The 21,027-nt window shown below is 37.4% G+C and overlaps 1 protein-coding gene across 1 annotated transcript in view; it reads left to right on the forward strand.

Moving 5' to 3' along the window:
- Window positions 1–21,027, forward strand: part of DGKQ (diacylglycerol kinase theta) — a 129,600-nt gene that overhangs the window by 59,359 nt on the left and 49,214 nt on the right. The window contains exons 4-8 of the mRNA XM_062599716.1: window positions 1,520–1,619; window positions 7,821–7,906; window positions 8,643–8,768; window positions 10,186–10,339; window positions 15,333–15,401. Of these exons, the coding sequence (XP_062455700.1) occupies window positions 1,520–1,619; window positions 7,821–7,906; window positions 8,643–8,768; window positions 10,186–10,339; window positions 15,333–15,401 (535 nt within the window). The remainder of the gene's footprint in view (window positions 1–1,519; window positions 1,620–7,820; window positions 7,907–8,642; window positions 8,769–10,185; window positions 10,340–15,332; window positions 15,402–21,027) is intronic.

A 21,027-nucleotide genomic window follows, 5' to 3' on the forward strand; every position in this document is an offset into this window, starting at 1 on the left:
CAGTGATGTTCTCTCCCCCTCATACTAAAACCTTTCCTTGTTTATTTCACTGCACATGATTCAAGTACAGAATTGTTCAGCAGAATTGTGCTTGGATATCCAGAGGCAGAAACATGAGCAGTAATTAGACCTTTATATCTAGAAGAGGACTTTCTAGGTTATGAAATGCTGAGTTCCCAGTATTTGGCAGATTTGCTGCAAATATTTCACATCTTATGCAAGGAAAAACAGTCAAATCCTGCTCAAAAACTTTGGGGGTTTATCTTGCTAGAGCATCTGGGAGGAAAAGAAAGTGTCTGTGATGATACATTTCTGAAGTGATTATTTCCAACTTTTTAAAGGAAACTATTAATTTCATTTATGTTTAAATAACCATTTGCCAGCTTTCATTAGAAATATTTTTATTCTGCAAGAACCAGAAGATAAATCTGGTATTTTTGTCAGGAAGGATGTCCTGAGGTCGAGATGCAAGGGGATACATAATTTTTAGTTTTAAAAATCTGAAAAGTTATTAACATAATCACTATACAATTTTCTGGGAGTCATCTGCATTCTAGAAGTTTAAAGATGCGGTTCTGCTTCTCTTTTCTGGTGTGAATGTCAGTTTGACAAGGATGTTTCTCTTTGTAGGAAGAATGGTCTCTAGAACAAGTATAAAACTGAAGCATTTTTCTTATTCTTCATTTTCAGTTTCTTTTCTATTGTTCGTTTCTGCCTCAACCTAAATGCTGAAGAGTGGAAGCAATGGTACTGTTTTAATCAACAATCCAGGGGAACCTCCCACCATTTTAACTTGCGAGTATATTATTCTAGACATACATTAGTTAAAACTGTTGGTGTGGCTTTTAGCAATGAGATCTTGCAATATATCTTCTTTCTTCTTGCAGTCACCTGTAATCTTGATACTGATGTACTTTGGAGCTGGATCATTACCAGCCAGGCTCTGAAATGTTGGGTTTGGGCATTGCTTTTGTTGGTCAGCCAATTGGCTGGGCTGTATTAGAGAAAAGGTGAAAGGCATGTGGAGAGTATTGGATTTCAGTAGTCTTGAGGTTCTGAGAATTATCTTGGTTGTTATCTTTAGGGCATTTTGTCTGTGGTTATGTAAATGCAGCTTTTGCTGTTTTATGGACCTTGTTTTGACTAAGAACCCTTGGAGACAGAAGCTGTGGTTCCACATAAGTTGCATGAAACAGAACCCAAAGGAACCCTTCAGGTTCATGGCACAATGAATCATCAAGAATTTGACTAGCCCTTAAAATATATATACTTAGTTTTCTTTTTTAAATAAATATTTTAAAATATATATTTTAAAAGTATTTTAAAAATATTTTTAAAATACACTTCCAAACGTGTTTTATTTTTTACAGAATGACTTGGATATATGCTTGTTCTCAAACATGCTTAAGTCCACATTATCTATACAATACAGTCTTGCATGGTAAGGCAGTCTCTGAATATTAACTGCCATTTTTGAAGATTGTGGGTAATGACGTTATCATGTCTTTTTCATTGGCAGGTTCCAGTTGCACACTGTTTTGGGCCTCCAGGACATTATAAAAGAAAGTTTTGCACTGTGTGCAGAAAGTCACTAGATTCACCTGCCTTTCGATGTGAAGGTAACTCACTATCTACTTGCACAGCTGTCCATTATCCAGTCAGCTACACTTTGCTTGTATATATGAACACACACAAAAGATGTAATGTATGCTAATAGAAAAGTTGACTATGCCTTTATGGCATGTGAGAGACTTCTTAGTTTGTTTATCATGTGCTAACTGAGCATGGAACCTTAAATTAACGAAACTATTTTCAAACATGGATACTGTCTTTTACATTTCCTCCAATTTACTTTGAGCAAGTCTGTGGTTTTGGTGGTGTGCTGTGAGCCCATGCCTGAGAGATACAAAGGATGAGACACTATTACTGCAAAATAAAGACTTCTCTCATTGGAGTAATTTATTTCAGTTTTCCACTGGAAGCTTTGGCTACAGGGGACCATCTGGTATTCGTGTTTCTAAAACCTCCCTTTCCTGCAAAAGAATAGAATATAGCTTTTCTCAGTGTTGGCAGTCCCAAAAACTCCTCTCTTGCCAAGAGGATAGGTGCCTTAGATGGAAAGGTATTTGAAAATATTATCTATCAAAATAATATTGCTCTGAGTGTTCTGACATAGACTCTCTTGAAGGAAAAAAAATAAATAAATTACTCTTACATGAGAATTGCAGGATCCACTGATTGGAAATACATGTTGGCACAAATACTTCACTGGTTTCAGTTTGGGGCAACTTCTTGATTCCTTCCTGTCTCAGTTGACCTCCCCGAGTTTCTAATGTACTGTGGTGGCTGTCAAGTTGAGAATTCAGTGTTTTAGAAGACTGTTGCCTGTGAACTTTTTTTTAAAAAAAAGAACATACTGAGAGAAGAATCATTTCTGTAGGCATTTGAGATGTTAAAATTGCTGTTGTGCTAAAAATATCGTCTTATTTGTTATAGTTCTTTTACATGTATACGTAGGGGAAATACTTGTGTTTGATCAGAGAATTTGGAGCCATAGAAGTACACGGTTTTTGTTCCTGCTTTCATCTTGTAAGTTGCACAAGGAATGTAAAATATAGTCTTCCAGTTCATCAGAGTCTGTCACTTAAATATAATTACCGTGTGCATCAGGTGAATTGGTGTGATGGTCATGAAGCTAGAGATACCACAGAGTCTTTTCAGATGACCCGTGTTTACAAACTTCAGGACTTTAATCTGGCATTAAACAAGCATAAGAAATTTTAAAGGAAAAAAAAATTCATTAGGTATTGTCTCATAGCTAGTTGCAGAATAGTTTACTGATTTAATCTAAATTTTGATTTTACATTGTTAGAATTTTAATTCTATTGTATTAACTTTGAACCCATTTCAAAGGCAGTTTTTTTGAGGTGTTCTTTTAAGTGTTTTTTAAACAAGAAACATGAAGTTACTTGTTATGTTTAGATATTACAAATGTTCAGACATTTTTCTCTGATTCAATAAAGGTTTGGAAGTCATGTTCCTAGTGTGGATTAAACAGGATTTTTGTTTTGTGTGGTATGACTTTGTTTGCCATCCTGTTTTCTGAGTGATAGTAAGTCCACAGTTTGCTTCTCTGACATTTTTCCCAAATGTGGTTTTAAAAAGGGCACTTAAGATCCTAAAAAATACACGTTCCTTCCTTTACTCTTTAAAAATATTGAACTCTTAAAAACTCTTAAATCTTTATTCTGGAAAATGAGCATGTATGAAAATTTAAACTATAGCATAATAAGTACCTTCACTACTTAGGCAAAAACTATTACAGTATTTGAACTCCAAATTCTGCTGAAAATTACTCATGTGCTTCAGATAGCTATTTTTGCTGTAGAATGCCCTGGTAACAATTTCAACAAAGTTAAAGCTAGATTGATTCATAATGGCTAGTATTCCTCTTACTTTTCTTTCCAAGAAGAAAGGCTGGAAAGAGAAAGGAGAAAAGGGAGGAAACCAAACATTTATTAGTGTTGGATCTGTTGTAAAGGTTTCTTTTTAAGCCTCAATCAGGAGTAGCAAATTGCTTGTTTGTTAACTTTTCTACTTAAAGGATGTCTTCTTTTTTCTTTTTTTCTTCTTTTTTTTTTCTTTTTTTTCTTTCTTCTTTTTTCTTTTTTTTTCTTTTTTCTTTTTTCTTTTTTTTTCTTTTTTCTTTTTTCTTTTTTCTTTTTTTCTTTTTTCTTTTTTTCTTTTTTCTTTTTTCTTTTTTCTTTTTTCCTTTTTTTCTTTTCTTTTTCTTTTCTTTTTCTTTTCTTTTTCTTTTCTTTTTCTTTTCTTTTTCTTTTCTTTTTCTTTTCTTTTTCTTTTCTTTTTCTTTTTTTCCTTTTTTTCTTTTTTCTTTTTTCCTTTTTTCTTTTTCCTTTTTTTCTTTTTTCTTTTTCCCCTGTTTCTTTTTTTTCCCCTGTTTCTTTTTTTTCCCCTGTTTCTTTTTTTTCCCCTGTTTCTTTTTTTTCCCCTGTTTCTTTCTTTTCCCCTGTTTCTTTTTTTTCCCCTGTTTCTTTTTTTTCCCGTTTCTTTTTTTTTCCCCTGTTTCTTTTTTTTTCCCCCCTGTTTCTTTTTTTTTCCCCGTTTCTTTTTTTTCTTTCCCTGTTTCTTTTTTTTCTTTCCCTGTTTCTTTTTTTTCTTTCCCTGTTTCTTTTTTTTCTTTCCCTGTTTCTTTTTTTTCTTTCCCTGTTTCTTTTTTTCTTTCCCTGTTTCTTTTTTTCTTTCCCTGTTTCTTTTTTTTTCCCTGTTTCTTTTTTTTTCCCTGTTTCTTTTTTTTTCCCTGTTTCTTTTTTTTTCCCTGTTTCTTTTTTCTTTCCCTGTTTCTCTTTTTTCTTTCCCTGTTTCTCTTTTTTCTTTCCCTGTTTCTTTTTTTTTTCCCTGTTTCTTTTTCTTTCCCTGTTTCTTTTTTCTTTCCTTGTTTCTTTTTTCTTTCCTTGTTTCTTTTTTTTCTTTCCCCGTTTCTTTTTTTCCCCCCGTTTCTTTTTTTCCCCCCGTTTCTTTTTTTTTTCCCCCCGTTTCTTTTTTTTTTCCCCCCTGTTTCTTTTTTTTTTCCCCCCTGTTTCTTTTTTTTTTTTTTTCCCTATTTCTTTTTTTTTTTTTCCCCCCTGTTTCTTTTTTTTTTTTTTTTTTTTTTTCCCCCTGTTTCTTTTTTTTTTTTTTTTTCCCCGGTTTCTTTTTTTTTTTTTTTTTTTCCCCCCGGTTTCTTTTTTTTTTTTTTTTTTTTTCCCCCGGTTTCTTTTTTTTTTTTTTTTTTCCCCCCCACCGGTTTCTTTCCTTTTTTTTTTTTTCCCCCCACCGGTTTCTTTCCTTTTTTTTTTTTTTTTCCCCCCACCGGTTTCTTTCCTTTTTTTTTTTTTTTTCCCCCCACCGGTTTCTTTCCTTTTTTTTTTTTTTTCCCCCCCACCGGTTTCTTTCCTTTTTTTTTTTTTTCCCCCCCCCACCGGTTTCTTTCCTTTTTTTTTTTTTTTCCCCCCCCACCGGTTTCTTTTTTTTTTTTTTTCCCCCCCCCACCGGTTTCTTTTTTTTTTTTTTTTTTTTTCCCCCCCACCGGTTTCTTTTTTTTTTTTTTTTTTCCCCCCCCCACCGGTTTCTTTTTTTTTTTTTTTTTCCCCCCCCACCGGTTTCTTTTTTTTTTTTTTTTTTCCCCCCCACCGGTTTCTTTTTTTTTTTTTTTTTCCCCCCCGGTTTCTTTCCCCCCCCCCCCGGTTTCTTTTTTTTTTTTCCCCCGGTTTTCTTTTTTCTTTTTTCTTGGAAGAGCAATTAACATTTAAAAGATTACTCGGCCAAGTTGATATATCTCAAATAAACCTACTTGACTGTTGGCATTTAAGAAGAAATTCACAGCACTTTCTTAATTTGAACCCCCCCCCATTCTATTGCAAATTATGTAGCTCAGGGAAGTGCTACTGAAGATGAATCTTTTTTTTTTTTATTGTTGGTATTTTTGTAGGCCCCCTAATTTGAATTGGTCTTTACACACCATCTGTATCTTTTTTATCAGTGGGGTCAGTCTGTCTCTCTCTCTCTCTCTTTTTTTTTTTTTTTTTTTTAACTCTTTCCATGGCACTGCTGCCCTTCATACGCACTCATTTTCATTCTTGCTAACCCTGAATTGGGGAGCTTGTGTCGGAAGCAACAGATATGTCTTTAGGCAGGGGGAAAACATCCCTCTGTGTTGTGCTTGCATTAGCAGAATTAATGATAAAAATACTTTTGTTAATTCAAAAGTATTTTGTTAATTCCTTGAAGCCATAATTTGGTTTACAGAGGCTCTTACTGAGGGTACAAGGCAAATACCTCTCTTGCCCTCGAGAAGATTTTTACAGATTTTTAAAATGTGTGTGTTAAATCTACGGATGTGGTTCGGAGTGAAGAAGCACGAGCAAAGGAGGGGCAGTGTCACACCTCGAAGAGAAGCTTTTGAGTTCTCTAAAGCAACAAGACACACGTTGTGGGGAATTATGTTAAAAAATGTGGTTAGGTTAGTAAGATCTGTTAAAATAGGCTTTGCTTTTATGCGGTGGTAGATCATGGTTTTCCGCAGTGTTCGAGTAAGACAGTGTTAACGCTATCTTTTCTAGAACTTGGAGACTGACTTCAAAATGAGGTGTTATGCTCTGGGTAATTTAACACAGTTTACAAGACAGTTTCAGATAGCCTGGCTAATGTTTGCAGTGATCACCATTCAATCCTCAGGTCTCAGTCTTCAGATTTTTCTGATACAATTGGAACAATAACTTGTTTGAGCAGAACCAGAAGAACCTTGAAGAATTTGAATCTTGACTTGCTTTATTTACTCAAAGCAAAATCAGATGCCTTCCTGGAGCATTTGTATATACAGCTCTTCAAAAAGCAGCTGTAGCCGTATCTTTTTCATACATATCCATTTATGAGGTCCTTTGAGAACTTGTCTAGTTCCTGCAGTTACAAAGTTGGGCATAGAGCTTTTTTACATGTTGAGGTTTTTTTTATGACTGATTGCTTGGAATATAGCATTTTTGCTTTTTTTTCTGGATTTTCTCTTCTTTTACATCTGATACTTCAAGTCAGGTTTTAAAAAATGAAAGTACTTTATCCCCCAGGGGAAAAAAAAAAAAAAAAAAAAGGAAAACTTGCATAAAACTTGATAGGCGTCACTGAACCTTCTTCTAGCTAAAAGATCCAGTAGATATTTTAGAATGCAATAAACTTGTTTAGGAGAAGCTGTGAAAAAGTGATCATTTTCCGTCTTCTGACATTGAATTGATGACTTACACTATGCAAAGACAGCTTGAACAAAGCTCCTGTGAGCTGAATGCATCAGTTCATTCTAACTGTGTTTAAAATTAAATCCACTGAATGTTATCTGATCATAAAGAGGATTTATTTCCTGAGTAAATAAATTTCTGGCTGTTGGGAATCTCACTATGAATCAAGTTGCCCTGTCATTTTGCATGTTTTGACTTCTGTGCCTGTATTGTATCGCCTTGCAAACGGCAGAAGCAAATGAGACAGGTTGGGAAATACTTTATCAATGCTGCAAGAAAGCCGTGAGTTCTGTATTTGTGCTTCTGGTGTAATTGGGCAACACCTCAAGGGATTAATATTCCCTGTGTTTCTGCTGAGTCTACTCAATCTCTATTTGTTTCCCGGTGGTTCTGAGGCTAAAGATCGGATTATTTTGGGGCAAGGAGAGGCATTTGGGGGGTGGGGGGTTCTATCAGAATAGCACATTTTGTCTTGAGCATGCTCCTGCAAAGCCAGCATGCTCAGGAGCAGCATTTGTTAATGGAGAGCAGTTTCAGGAAGACCATTATTTTACGCTTAGGACTTCATGATATTTGGATGTGGATGAAAGGCTTTCTGTTAATGAGCATCTGCTAACCTTCAGCATTGTTAGATATGATTTAATTAAAGTGAGCTTGAAATACAAGAAATTATTATATTGGAGAAGGCAGCTGTTCGTGTGAAACTCTGAGACAAAGCTGTACTAAGCCAGATGGTTATTACAAAATTAACTTTCCGCACTGGAGGAAATATGGCAAGTGCTTATGAGCAAAATTAATTTTTGCCTTTCCTCATGTTTGCTAGCTGCATTAATTTAACACATAGGAAATTGAACAACACACAGGCAATAATGATAAGCTGCTTCTATTGTTTATCTTTGCAGAACAGAAAAGAGCATGAAGGAAAGAAAACAAGGTGCCAAAAAATAGTAGAGGAAGGATGGAGGGACAGAGGAACAAGGTGCAAAAACCCAGGGATTCAAACTTAAAGAAGTTTTCTTATTTTCATGTTTTTAGTTTGTGAGCTACATGTGCATACCGATTGTATCCTGTTTGCTTGTAGTGACTGCCGGCAGTGTCACCAGGATGGGCACCAGGACCATGTAAGTATCAAGGCCCATGCAGCAGCGTGGTTGTATGTTTTCAGTGTAAAAACAAGGGACGTAGAGGAGAGGGAGGAGCCTTGGTGTTTTCTTTCTTACACTGATGATTACTAAAGTGCTTTTATTTCTTACACGTAGATGAAGGGAACGTATGACTTTAGAATGCATCGCAAGCAGTGAGGAGAACTTAAATTGCAATAAATTCATCTATTTATGATGTAGGTAGAAGGGTTACTGAAATGCCTGTGCTGTATATGCCACATTGTAATTAGGGAAAAGAAAAAAATGCGGCATCCTACAGAAATACTTGCATTGCGGAAACTAGCAGTGGAATTGTTTTCACTTTATGTTGAGCTGTTGGATGCATTGTATCACAATATTGGACTTTTCAAATGCTATCATGTTCTTCAGGCCTTCTCCAGTCTGTTTGAGGCAAGGCTTTGATTTTTTTCACTGTAAGCTACAAAGATAGTTCTGATCTTGTTTTTTTTTTTTTTTTTTTAAGAATTGTATTTTTTGATGCTCTGTGAAGACAAAACCCTGTGGGCATAGCTTGATGTGCAAGCTTTCTGTGAAATGCAAGAGTGTTCATGATCATATCTTTACTAAGAAAATACTTGATGTCCTGGTTTGCTGCTTTCTCAGAGCTGTTTGAATTACTCATTTGAAAGTTAGAACAGAGATGCTTCTGCTTCCCATGCTTGGTGTAATGTTCAGTTGTGATGTGTTTTCCTAGGATACATACCACCACCATTGGAGGGAGGGAAATCTCTCTTCAAATGCTCGTTGTGAAGTCTGCAAGAAAACCTGTGGCTCCTCTGAGGTGCTGTCTGGCATGAGATGTGAATGGTGTGGCATTCTGGTATGTTGGTATTCTTGGGTGTATTTATAAGAGAAATGTATTAAATATTAGACTTGGGCTTTCCAGGCAGTGAGTAATTCTGGAGCTGGTGATATTTATGTGTTAGATGGAAAATCTGATTTTTTTTTGTTTTCTTTTTTGCTTTTTAGTCATCAGAAAGGTACATTTCTTAAAATTACCATTAAATGTAAATTCCATTGGACTTGTAAGTTTCTCCTTACAAAGGTATTACTGCTTTTGCAGTTTAAAATCAGATTTATTTTTAAGTCTCATTCATCATTTAAGGTCAGAGACATGTCGTTTTAGTAAGCCTATTCCTTTTTCAGTGTAGAATGCTCCTGAACTGTGAGCTTTCTTAGTAATGAGCTGTTGGCTTCTACGTTTTTCGTTTTGCATGACTCTTGATTTCTGTGCAATGTGATGGTATACTTCAATAATCCTCAAGAAAGCCACAAATCTGCATGTACTAGTACGCAGTCTGTTATTTAGATAGAAGAAGGTCCATCCACTCAATACTGCCTGGTGGTGAAGTGTAATTGCAGGGCAAAGGAGCAGCAGATGAGATGGCAAGTGAGAAGTGTAGTTCATAAATAAAATCATTAATCTGCCTCTTAATACACAAGGAGGATCATTATGTTATGGTCATCTAAAACAAAAAGCTAAGGCTCTTCAGGATTTTGGGTATGATTTGAGTTATTTAAAAATAGTTTTAGTATTTTTTTTTTGTTTTGTTTTTCTAATGTGATTCGTAATTTCTGGGGTGGGGGAAGCTGGCTTTGAAAACATGTAACATGCTACGTGGCCACATGTATAACGGTACACACCTTTATATTTAATATTTATTATTAAATATATTTATTTAATATTATATATATATATATATTTAATAATGACTGAAGAGATAGCAAAAATACAAAATGGAAACTAGCCATGTTTTGGTCTTGAAGTAAACCACCTGAAACCTCTCTAAATTTGCAAGTAGGGTGCACCTCTGGGAGAAGATACTGCTATTTTCAAGCTCTTTGTAACCTGTCCACCTCTTTATCCTCCCCCTTGTCCCAGCTCTCCAATAAATATACATATATAATGTAAGATTCAGGGCTTGAGATTCAGTATCTTAATCTTCTCCAAACAACTGTCTAAAAATCTTCAGTTTTGATAGAGCAGGCTTGTAATACTTGGGATTTCTTCATGTGTTAAGACTTCCCACCGTTAGTTATATAAAAACTGAACGGAACAAACTAAAATTTGAAGTTAAAAGTGGTTTACTGATTTCACTGAAATTGACGTGATTTATAGAAGGTCTGTATGTGTTCCAGCCTGATTTTTTTTGCTGTACCAGTGCATATTGTATTAAAAACATTTTCATTTCTTTTGTGTTTTGATAAGTGCTTACCTGGTGTGCTTCTATTTATAGGCACATGCTGCTTGCTACATAATTGTCAGACCACAATGTACTTTTGGAAGATTAAGGAATATGATTCTTCCTCCAAGCTGCGTGCGATTATGTTCTCGCAACTTTAGCAAATTGCACTGCTTTCGAATATCGGAGAACTTGCAAACAGAACCAGGTAAAAGCTTTTGTAGCTGATTGCAACTAATTGCTGAGCGTGTTTAACCTAGTGTTATATTTCACTGTAGCATGTGATTCCTAATTTTGCATTGGCTTTTGGTGACATACTATCACCTTTTGCTAATTCTATCCAGTACAGGATAGAAATCCTAAATGCAGACTATGTGCAGAATTCCTCAACTTTACTGTTTAGAGGGCAGGTTTGAAAGTTATTCTTTTAGTAGCAAGCATACAAATGATTTGATTTTCCCACAGTAAAGTTTTCCAGGAAACCTGGAGTTAAAACTAGTGAATGGGTTTACTATGCTTGCAAGAATAAGATGTGACTTTTATAAGGAAGAGTTTGAACAAAACCTCCTGTAGTGCTGCAGTTCAGAGTATTTTGGCAAAAATTGAAAGAAGAGTGATAAAGATGTTTTTAGTGCCATTTTGTGTCTCATGTCTAACTCACTATGCGCAACAGTAATTACTGAAATTATTCATAGTAATGCAGAAACCACGCTTAAAAGGGGGGGAAAAAGTATAAACCTCAAAACTGACTGTGTGGTTGGCAGATTAGGGTTACTGTTGCTGTAAACACTTGCTTAGATACATGCTGCTTTTTATTTGGGATATCCTATATAGAAATATTTCTCTTTCCTCCTTTGATTAAGCATTTGCCCTTTGAAGACTTCTGTGCTAAAAGACATTCCTTTATTTAGCAAAGTAACGTTGTGCTGCCATCTAGAGGATGTGTTGGCTTAACAGTTCTTTTAGTGCAAGAGGATCTTTTTTCAGCAATTGAAATCTTTTATTTTAATTTTTTTGATTAGCTTATTTTTGTAAAATTTTTCTTTGTGCTTGAATGTAGTAGGAAAGTTTAGGTAAGGTAGGTCTTGAAAATTAAATATTAGGAACTTCTTTTCTCCCAGCCTCACAGGTTGCCCTTGAGCTTTCTGCTTTGCTGTCAGACTTGTAGGACAGCTTTGTGGGGTGAAGGCAGTTGGTTGCTAGCGGGAGCTGTGTGTCCGTACGTGCACATAACACGGCTGTACCTAAGGACCTGTAAAAGTGTGAAAGGGGGAAGAGGTCTTATTTTGCTTGCTTATTGGTTGATCTGTTTTCTGGTGAGTTTTCCTTCTAATATTTCTTTTTGTTCAGGGTGGTGGGGGCAAAGAAATAGAGCAGACACCCAAGTCAAGGGTTTTTTTTTAACACTTCCAAAATGAGTAATACCGGGTGTATACAACCTGAATGAACTTGATTTTTCTGGAAGACTTTCTTCTGGAAGATTTTCTTTTAAATGGTGTACTTTTCTTTTCTCATTTGTTAGTCTTAGGATTGTTCTTTTTTCATTTTGAATCATCTCTAAATAAAACTTTAATACAGAACTGCTTGGATGACAGAGTCCTAGGCTTACTGGTGCATCTTCTAGTCTCTTGCTTCATTATTTGCAGTGATGGAAGAGACTGTTTTCCACCGCAGACTTAGGCTGCATGCAGCTGTACTAGTCTGTGTTACACACATTCAGGTTAGTTGAAGTAACAGTGTTTTTTCCCTTCCTGTAGTTAGAATGTGTATCTTGCACATGGAAATTAAAGAGTGAAGTGCGAATCAGTCATTAACTGCTGATCAGGAACAGATATGAAGGGGAATATTCAGTAACTTAATTTAGACTGTTTCCAGAACCTTAATGCACTATTACCTGACATCTTTCTGAACTGGAAGCTGCCTGTGGCACTTGCCATCTTGGTGGGTGTGTTGGGTTTGTTTTGTTTTGTTTTGTTTTTGAGTTAATGGACCGTGGTTGTGGCTCAGCAAATGACATTTGCGGTGCAGTACCTGCCTGGCAGCCTGGTGCTCATACGGTGTTTTATTCTTTCTTCCTTAATTCATGGTGGTTTATGACACTTTATTTGAGTACAAAGTACACTCTTACCAAGGTACAGCTTCAGTGTCGCTGTACTTGGCACCTTGCTACGCTTTCCACGTCTGTCTGAGGCTCACGTAGGACTTCTTCCTGGAGGCTTTAGTTGTTCTGCTATCTGTGCTGGTGCACCGTGGTGAGAGCACTTTCTCCATGGTGTGAACAGTGTCCAGCATGTGGGACCTCCTGGAGGAAGGTCCCTGCCAAAGGCAAAGAATACCGTTGCTGCTCAGCAATTTCAGCCTGTCTGTATTGGTGCTTTAGGGCAGACTAGGAAAATAGGCCTCATCTTGTGTCAAGGGAGCTCAGCGCTCTGGCCAGGAGTTCCCTGTTGTTATTAGTGTTCACAGAACAAACCCACATTTCCTGTCAAAAACTACCTGGCTTCTGGCATATGCTGAAAATCATCAGGATGTGCTACACATGCAGCAGCTCCCTCATGTTCTTCAAAACTTGCTGGAAGCTCTTTGCTTGGCCAAGAGGAAACTCAAGACAACTCTTCTGGGAGTTGCTGCCTCTTTTCAAGGGTGAGGCAATTGGCTCTGGGTAGTGGATCTTGTTAAAGACCACATATGTGTTACAGGTATCTCCTGTGTGTGAGGAGCATTTCAATTTTGTTCGAGGAGAATTAGCACTTTTCTTGGCCTTTTGGGGGAAGCATCATACTAGCACACTCACCAACTTACAGGTTATTTCCAAGGAACTGTAAGGGGATTTTGTAACTAAGTTTTTGTAAGCTGTAAGGTTTATTTCCAGGCTTTTGTAAGTGATGCTCGTCTGTCACTGTATCCAATCTGAGATGGGAAACTTGCAAAGAGAACTTGTCCTCCTCTGTGATAATGCTGCGTGAGTAGCCTGATGTGTCACTGATAGGACCTCAGAGACCTGGTTATCCCCAGGCTGGTGCTGAATCGAGCAGTGGGAGAACTATGGTCTTGGTTCGCTTGTATTTGCCTCTGCTGGCTCCTTTTCGCTACTCTTTCAGTGCAGGGAAGAGCAGATGGGGTCTGCTTTGGCGATCCTATCCGCTCTCCTGTGTGGGAGTCTGAAAGGAAGTGTCTTCTGATGAACGAAAGGCACAGCCTCTTCATTGAGAGGAGGGAGAAGCACACACAAAAACTCTTGTTTTCTACACAAACTCTTACTTGAGGAGGGTTTGTTAAAATTCAGGAGAGCTCATGATATCCTGCTGGTACTGTGCACTGGGACGAGTTGAGAGTGACTGTATAAACTAGCGTAAACTTCCACTTGATACTGTCCGTTTCAAGCATCTCTTTCTCTGCCTCTGCTCTGCAGGGCTCCTGGCATGGTGTGGTGCCCCTTCTTTCAAGAGAAAACATTAAATTTCATTGCTGTTCATGTAGATTTCCCTGCTCCCCAAACTGAGAGAAAGAATAATAAAAGAAAAATGTCCACTTATTTGTCTAAACTTGAGAAAAGGGGAGGACTGGGAACAACTAGGAACAGGGGGATCTGCTGCCTCATCTCTGTGTTGAAAATCATACTTCCAAATGGTACAAACTGATTTGAGACATCTGTTGGGCAAATGAAACTGCTACTGTGACTGTGCTCTCTTGACATGTTGTTTCCTATGCTTTCTTCAGTGGCCTTTCTCCAAAGGATTAGTAACAGACTTTCTTGGACCTCATTTAAAGTTAATGCTTTAGAAAGCCTTTTTCTTCTTAATTTGAGTGATTTGTCAGTCTATCCATGTCTTCTAAAAAACTCTTTAATATTTTGCATTTTTTCCTTCATTCCTGCTGGAAATTGAACTGAAAGACATACTGGTCTCCCTTACAGTACTGTTTTATGATTCTTCCATTCCTTATTTTTCTGTTCATTTATTTAATTATATTTTATATAATTTTTGCCTGAAGCAAGCTTCAAGAAGGCATTCATTTTCCTTGCATTTCAGGGTGTTTCCACACCATACTGTCTAAATTTCTCTCCAATTAGAAACTTAATCTTTTGTCACTCTGTAATAGGGAAAATATTTCAACTCTTCTTCATCTTAAAAACCTGATTTCTGAACACCATTACTGGTCTTTCCTGCAGTCTGTTAAAGTATTACCCAAATACTCAACAAGTTACCTCCTCTCCAATATTCATCCTCCTAAATAGCCTCTCTGACAAGCTGTAATTCTGGTTCTTGGAGGGTTTTTGTCCACTGGGATTCGGGTTCCATTAATACCTATTTCCCTCTTAGATCTTTCTTTTCAGACTTCTTAAATTTTTTGCCTCAGTTTCTTGCCTATGCTCCCACATCTGCAAGGCATCTTTCTTGTGAAGTTGTTGCCTGGCTTATATTTTGGGGGAGCTTTGTGTGCATCCCAAGACAGAATGGGAGTTTCAATGGACAGGTTAGACTCTATGAATATCACTTTATTATGTGTATGGTTTGGATTAATTGGCTTATATTCCATCCTGTGCTTCTGTTGAAGAAGAAAAATGTATTGCTTTTGTGGATTTGCACGAATCTTCCTACATGGGACTGAGTGTGTCAAGAAGGAGAATGCAGTCAGGATGTGACTTTCTACAGAAGTAACCTTACTGTTGGTAGCTTTTCTTTTAACCATTTTTAGATGTTTTGTGTGTAATAGTACAGGCTGCACTATCATCTGCCATGTTAGTTCTTAGTGATAGTGATGAACTGCTTTGAAAGTCTTCTACAAGGGTGAAGTAATTTCTTTTTCTTTGCATATTCATTTGTTCAGTTACTGAAATTATTTATATAATTCATACTTCTGACTGGAAGCCTCATACTCCAGTTCCTGCAAACTCATTCAAGGAAATGAAATGTGCCTTAATCATAGGCAATCCTCAAGGCTTGATGAAGTGATGAAATACCCTTGTTGTAACAGTGAAGCTAATAATGTGGAAGGATTTTTAGGTATATCACCACTGTGGTTATGTGACTATGCAGGGTTTTGTTTTATGCTGTTTTTAAAGTATGAATTTTTATCTTAAAATAACTAGAAGTTATTCTGGTGTTAGTCTTCTATGAAACCGTTCTTAAATGACAACTTTTTTTTTTCCTGCCTCATTCAAGTTAATAAAGAATTCTTAAAATGTTTCTTTTCCATAGATGAAGATGATGATGTTGATGGATCAACACAGGGATTAGCAAAGGATGTCCAAATTTCAGCAGATTCAAGTAAGCAAAATTTTACTAACTTGTGAATGTTGACTCATGCTAGTCTTTATTCATATAATCTTAATTTGTTTTTCTCTATGAAATAAATAGGAAATGAATATTCTTTTAAGGATAGGTGTCAGTTTGGGGTCCTGAGTCTGGGTCCATCACATCAAGGTCTTATCAGCTCTCTCATCTCTATTTTATTTTGATAGATTATTTTGGCATAAATGTCAGTCTGTTCATTAGCCTGTCAAACAGATCACAGAAGTAGACTTTCCCCAAACTTTCTTTCTACAAGTCAATACTACAGCAGTAAATTCTTTCTGAAAAGAGTGCACCTCATAAATCAGACATTTCTCTCAGTATAATAGTTGAAGAAAGAAATCATGGTGGTCACAATCCAGAAATAAGCAATCAATGTAATGGGCAGACAGCATGTCTTTTTCCAAGTCTTTGCCTTTAAGAGAGCTGCATCTAAATCTTACTGAAGATACCAGGTGCATTTTTAATTTTTCTCAAGTGTAGTCTAGTAAAAATGAATATATTCTTATGCATCAGGATTGGGGTCAGCTGGCTCCTTCTTATACAGTTAAGTTCTCATAGCTGTGGAGATTTCAGAATTTGGTATTAGCCACATTTTTACTTTTTTGAAGAATCTGCAACTTAAGGGCAAAACACCTCCCTGACTATATCCTTATTAGAAACTAGAAAAACATAATACTTTATGTAGTTACATGAGTGATTCTCAAAACAGAAAGTGTAAAACAAGGAATATGACCTTTTTGCTTGTTTCTTTTAGTGTAAAGTTCTTGCAAAATCAGTATTCTGTTGGTGAAAATGCTGTTCTGATTAAAAAAAGAAAAAGCATGCCTTGGCTTAGTAAATAGTTAACTTAGTTATGGAAGTGATCTCATGTTATGTATGCTCATGTTTCACTTTTTAAAATTTGAAGCTGAAGTTATGATGGACTACTGTGCTTCCTTATTATGAGGACCAGACTCTGAATAACTGTGGGTTATCTAAGAAACTAAGCAACTTTCACTTTCCCCGGTGGTAGTTTTAAGTGACATAAGCGGCTGAATGTCAGGACTTTTGTCCTTACCAACTAAGGCTAATTCGTTTAGTTGTGGCTGTTAAAGGGCACAAGATAAGTATCTAGATATTTCAGTTGGCCTGGTAGAAACTACTTGTACAGGACAGTTCAGCTTTAAACAGCCTTTCTAAGAGAAGAAAGAAAAAGATGTGAAAATTCATGACTGCAAATAGACTTGAATTTGCCTTTTGTTGTTGTACAGTGTCCATTAGCAAACTGGAGAAAGCAGCAATAGATTACATGTTTTCAAAGGTTATTGTGGGGAAAAAAAAAAAAAAAAAAAAAAAAAGCACTGCATTTCTGTTATACTTAACAGTGGTATTAAAACAGATTGCTTCTCCTCAGTAAGTTTTCACAGAACAGGCATCAGTGTAGAAGCACAGTAGCTTTATATGGTGTGATTTAGAATGCTCAATATTTAGGGAGTGTTTTTTAATTTCTCCTTAAAAGTGAGGCCTCAACAGGAGAAAAAAAATATGAAATGTTTGAACACACTTTTTATTAAATTAGGCATCACCGAATCTGGTAGCCCAGGGGAAGTGAGGCTAGGATCAAGGCTGAGTGTGCACTGTGGGTACCCCTGCATGCACACACACACACGCGTGCACACACAGAGCTTTGGCTCCTGGGCCACTTGCCCTGCATGCTGTACAAGTCCAGCTGGGTGTTTGCTAGTGGTTGCACGCTGACATACACACCCATTTGCTAGCGCCAGGACACACAGACCGTTTCCCCCTATGGTCACTCTCCAGTGTGGGGCACTCAGACCTCCATAAACACATGCGCTCACAAAGATAGAGAGCCCATCACCCAGGAAAACAGTTGGAAATTGAGTTTAATGAGAAGACATGACAGATGGTGGTGATCAGGCACAGGGTACGACCAGACAAGCATCCTGACCAGTCAGCTTACGTGTAATCAGCCTCTTTTTACCCCCTCATGCCTGTTTCCCCATGCTTGTTTCTCCCAAAACCGCCTTGATCCCTCCCCTTCCCCACCTGTGGTCCTCTTCTTAAACATCCCATAGTAAGTTTTGTACCAACCCCAAAGGCTCTTTTCCTGCTTCCTATAATGAATTGCCCCCTGTGCAGAAATCCCACCTCAGTCTTTAAGGTGACCTGGAGATCTGCTCCAGTTTACCTGTGGTGACGGATGTCACCCCTGGACAACAAGGCTGATGGCTCTCCATGCTCCTTTGTGCTAGAGGCATAACCTAACAAATTAAACATGACAGAAGCATAATCATGGCATATTTGACCTCTTATATCTATTTCTAGATAATACCACTTATGCAATAGGAGCAAAGCACAAGCTATTCATTAACTTTTGTATGTTGACTTGGTATATTTGCCACATCTTTCAGTATGTTACCACACTTCCCTTCAAGAGTGTCTGAACTGAATTATATTCCAAAAAGTTGTAGTTTTTCTTAATTCAAGCTTTCCATGTGTTAAAGATGTGTATCTTTTTAAAACAGTGAAAATAATTCAGAATAAAATTGAATAACCTTGACTTGTAAGGAGATACTATTACTTTAAGAAAGAAACAAATAGAGAGTGAAAAGACTGTAGATTGATACTAGAAGAAAGTTTAAGATAGTGGCTTGCATTCTCTTTTGTTTTCTTACTCTTTAACATGATTGTTGCATGCAATGGAAAGTTAGATTCAAACCTTAGGCTTGGGAGCTTGGATATGTTTTGTAAGTCAGCCATGAAATTTGGCCTAAGAAGATATTCAAGCCGAAAGTTTAAAATGACCTTAAAAACAACCCAACCTTTTTTTTTTTTTCCTGAGATGGTTGATTTAACAGATGTACAGATCTGTTGAAAAAAATTATGAGCAAGTTTAGAAAAGGATTATGGATCCTTGTGCCTGGGAACATGAGCCAGCTCCTAAGGGTTTGTGTATGCAGGGAGTAATTAACTTCAGTTGAACTGAGCATTATGGGAGTAGTAAGATAAACACTGTGTGGATGCCTTTGTTGCAGTGTGGTTAGTTTTCTTGCTTGGGGAAGGAATTAGGCCCCCAAGACCACTTTCATACTAAAATAATTGGGAACGTATAAATGATAAAACTATTCTGTCCTGACAGACTTCAGGTAGGTTTGTGGAGGGAATAAGGCAGGGGTTTGAAAGCTCTCTGCCACATCAGATTTCTGGTACTCCTTTGGAAGTGTCTATCGTTTTTGAGGTGGGATGTTGAACTAGGTTTCAACCAACACATCTATTCCTGTTTTCCTGGAGACAGGATTTTTCTCAGCTAAGATACAACCACAGAGGTGTATCTGTCAAGCTCAAAAAGTCAAGGGTGAATTTTTAAAAATTACTCATATTATTTTGTTGTAATATGAAGATTTTACTGGGCAAAAAGAAGATGGTTTGTTGTATACATGCAACAAGTGAACCCCAGATGATCTATCTCAGTATCTCTTGAGACACAAAATGAGTCTTTAAGAGCTCTTTCCTATCAATGTGAAGGAATCCAGGCGCATGAAAAGACATTAGATTCTGTCTCCGGTTGCTTACTGGGAATCAGTAAAAGCTGAGGTCATTTAAGTACTTGTATGTACACTCAGGCCTGAATAGCTTTTATTTTTGTTCATCATTGGTAGCAGTTCAAGGATGTTGCTTCTGTACATCCTCAACTTCTTTTCCTCACAAAAGCTTAATGTGTGGAGGTATTTATTCTTCAGGAGATACTCCTTTGCAATTTCCATTACTATGTATGGGTCATACTAAAAACTATTTTCCTGAAGACAGTTTCAGTATCCTACATTTTGAAGATATTTTGAAAGATAACATTGTGCAGGGTTGTGTGGTATGAACTAGAGACTTAAGTACTGGGGAAGGTTGTACGTTTCCTTTTGTTGATTGAATTGCCTGTAACTACTACGGAAAAGAAAAATAAATTGCTCTGAAAAATCACATGCTACTTTTCGTTTCACTTTCCCCCTCTTGTGCATATCTTCCTTTCTGCTCCTTCCTTGAACCTCTTTGTCTGCCTTTTCTGAAACTTGATATAGTCCACTGTTATTCTCACTTCTCATTGTTCTGTGTTTTGTACTTCTTTTTCTCTCAGATTTTCCATTCCAAGCAGTTCTCCCAATTCCCCTCTCTCCCCAAGAACAACAGTTACTCACTAGTGTTGCTACTTGTTTGGTTTGGTTCCCCTTCAGTCTGCCTTTCCATCTTTTATTCATTGACTCTCTTCTCTCCTCATCCTTGATGCCTTACACCAACTGGTAGTCAAAACATTTGTTACTCAGTATTTCTGTTTCAGGGAAGTTGAACACCACTTTTTAGTTACTTCCCAAAGATCTAAAGAGGTCTTCTGGCAAATACTTTTGAACAGAAGAAGAAAGATTGAAAAAATCTACCGTTAGTTCTGTAGCATCGTTGTCAGAAAGCTGTGGAGATACGTTAGCTAATATTATTAATGAAGTTTTATTCCTGCCCCCTCAAGGTTATGGTGATGAGATTTATCAGATCAAAAAATAAACCATGAGCTTTTAAGAGTGTATGAAATTGACATGTGGTTTCTGCTTTTGGGTTTGTTTCTGTGACTGCACTCTTACTGCTTAATATCTTACTAGCCTTGATGTTTGAACATAGTTTCTCCCTGGCCATGCGCTGGAAATGTGTACAGAAACATTTCAGGATTTCACATTTCTCTTGTGGGCTTAACAGACCTTCTGGCTGTGTGTTGTTGGTGCACAAAAATGCAGTTCAGTTGGCAGACAGGAGAGCGTGAAAAGGGCATGCCTTTGACCTGGGAGCATCTCTGCTGCGTGGGTGTCTCCTGGCACCTGCCTGTGAACCATCTGCTTCACCATGTGCCAGTCTTCCACAGGAGAAGACAAATGAGACAGCTGCATCCTCTCATGAGAGGTAGCTGTCCTGAAAAAGCCTCCTCTCAAGGAGGTTTTTAAGGATCTTAGCTTGGGAAATGGCAGGCTAAGGTACCGGTGACAAACATACCTTTCTCAGTAGTTGTAGAGCCTATCTTCTGTGAGCCAGTGCTCTGCTCAGGTAGCTGTTTTCCAGCCCCATGGGTTTGAGGAAAAGCCTTCCTTGCATCTTCTCGCTTGGTTCAGAGTGACCTCTCCAGAATCCCTCCAAGACCAGGTAACAGCATTGAGAAGTCATCCTGGCTTCTCTTTGCTGGACCTTGCTCACAGTTATTTCTCCTTCAGAGCTTCCCAGCTAGAGTAATTTGGTAATTTTCCAGAGTAAATGGGATGTAACATTCTAACACTGCATATACCTGCTTCATTGGCTCAGCACTTAGCCTATGTTTTCTCCCAAACCTGCTGAGTAGAGGAGACCTTTGCTGTAATTACACAAGTATGAATACCCCTTTTGGGGGAATAAGCAAAGACACCATGTAGAGACTTTCCTTCTAAAAATGCTTAGCAAAATGTAGAGCTTCCATAAAAAGAGCCATTTTACTCTGCTAGAATTGCTTACAGATAGCCGTGCATGTGACATGTTCATTTGAAGCATAGTTTAAATGGATTTGGAGCCCAGCAGCTAGAGGAGGAAGCAGATAAAA

This window comes from Rhea pennata, chromosome Z (assembly GCF_028389875.1).
Source record: "Rhea pennata isolate bPtePen1 chromosome Z, bPtePen1.pri, whole genome shotgun sequence".
NCBI lineage: Eukaryota > Metazoa > Chordata > Aves > Rheiformes > Rheidae > Rhea > Rhea pennata.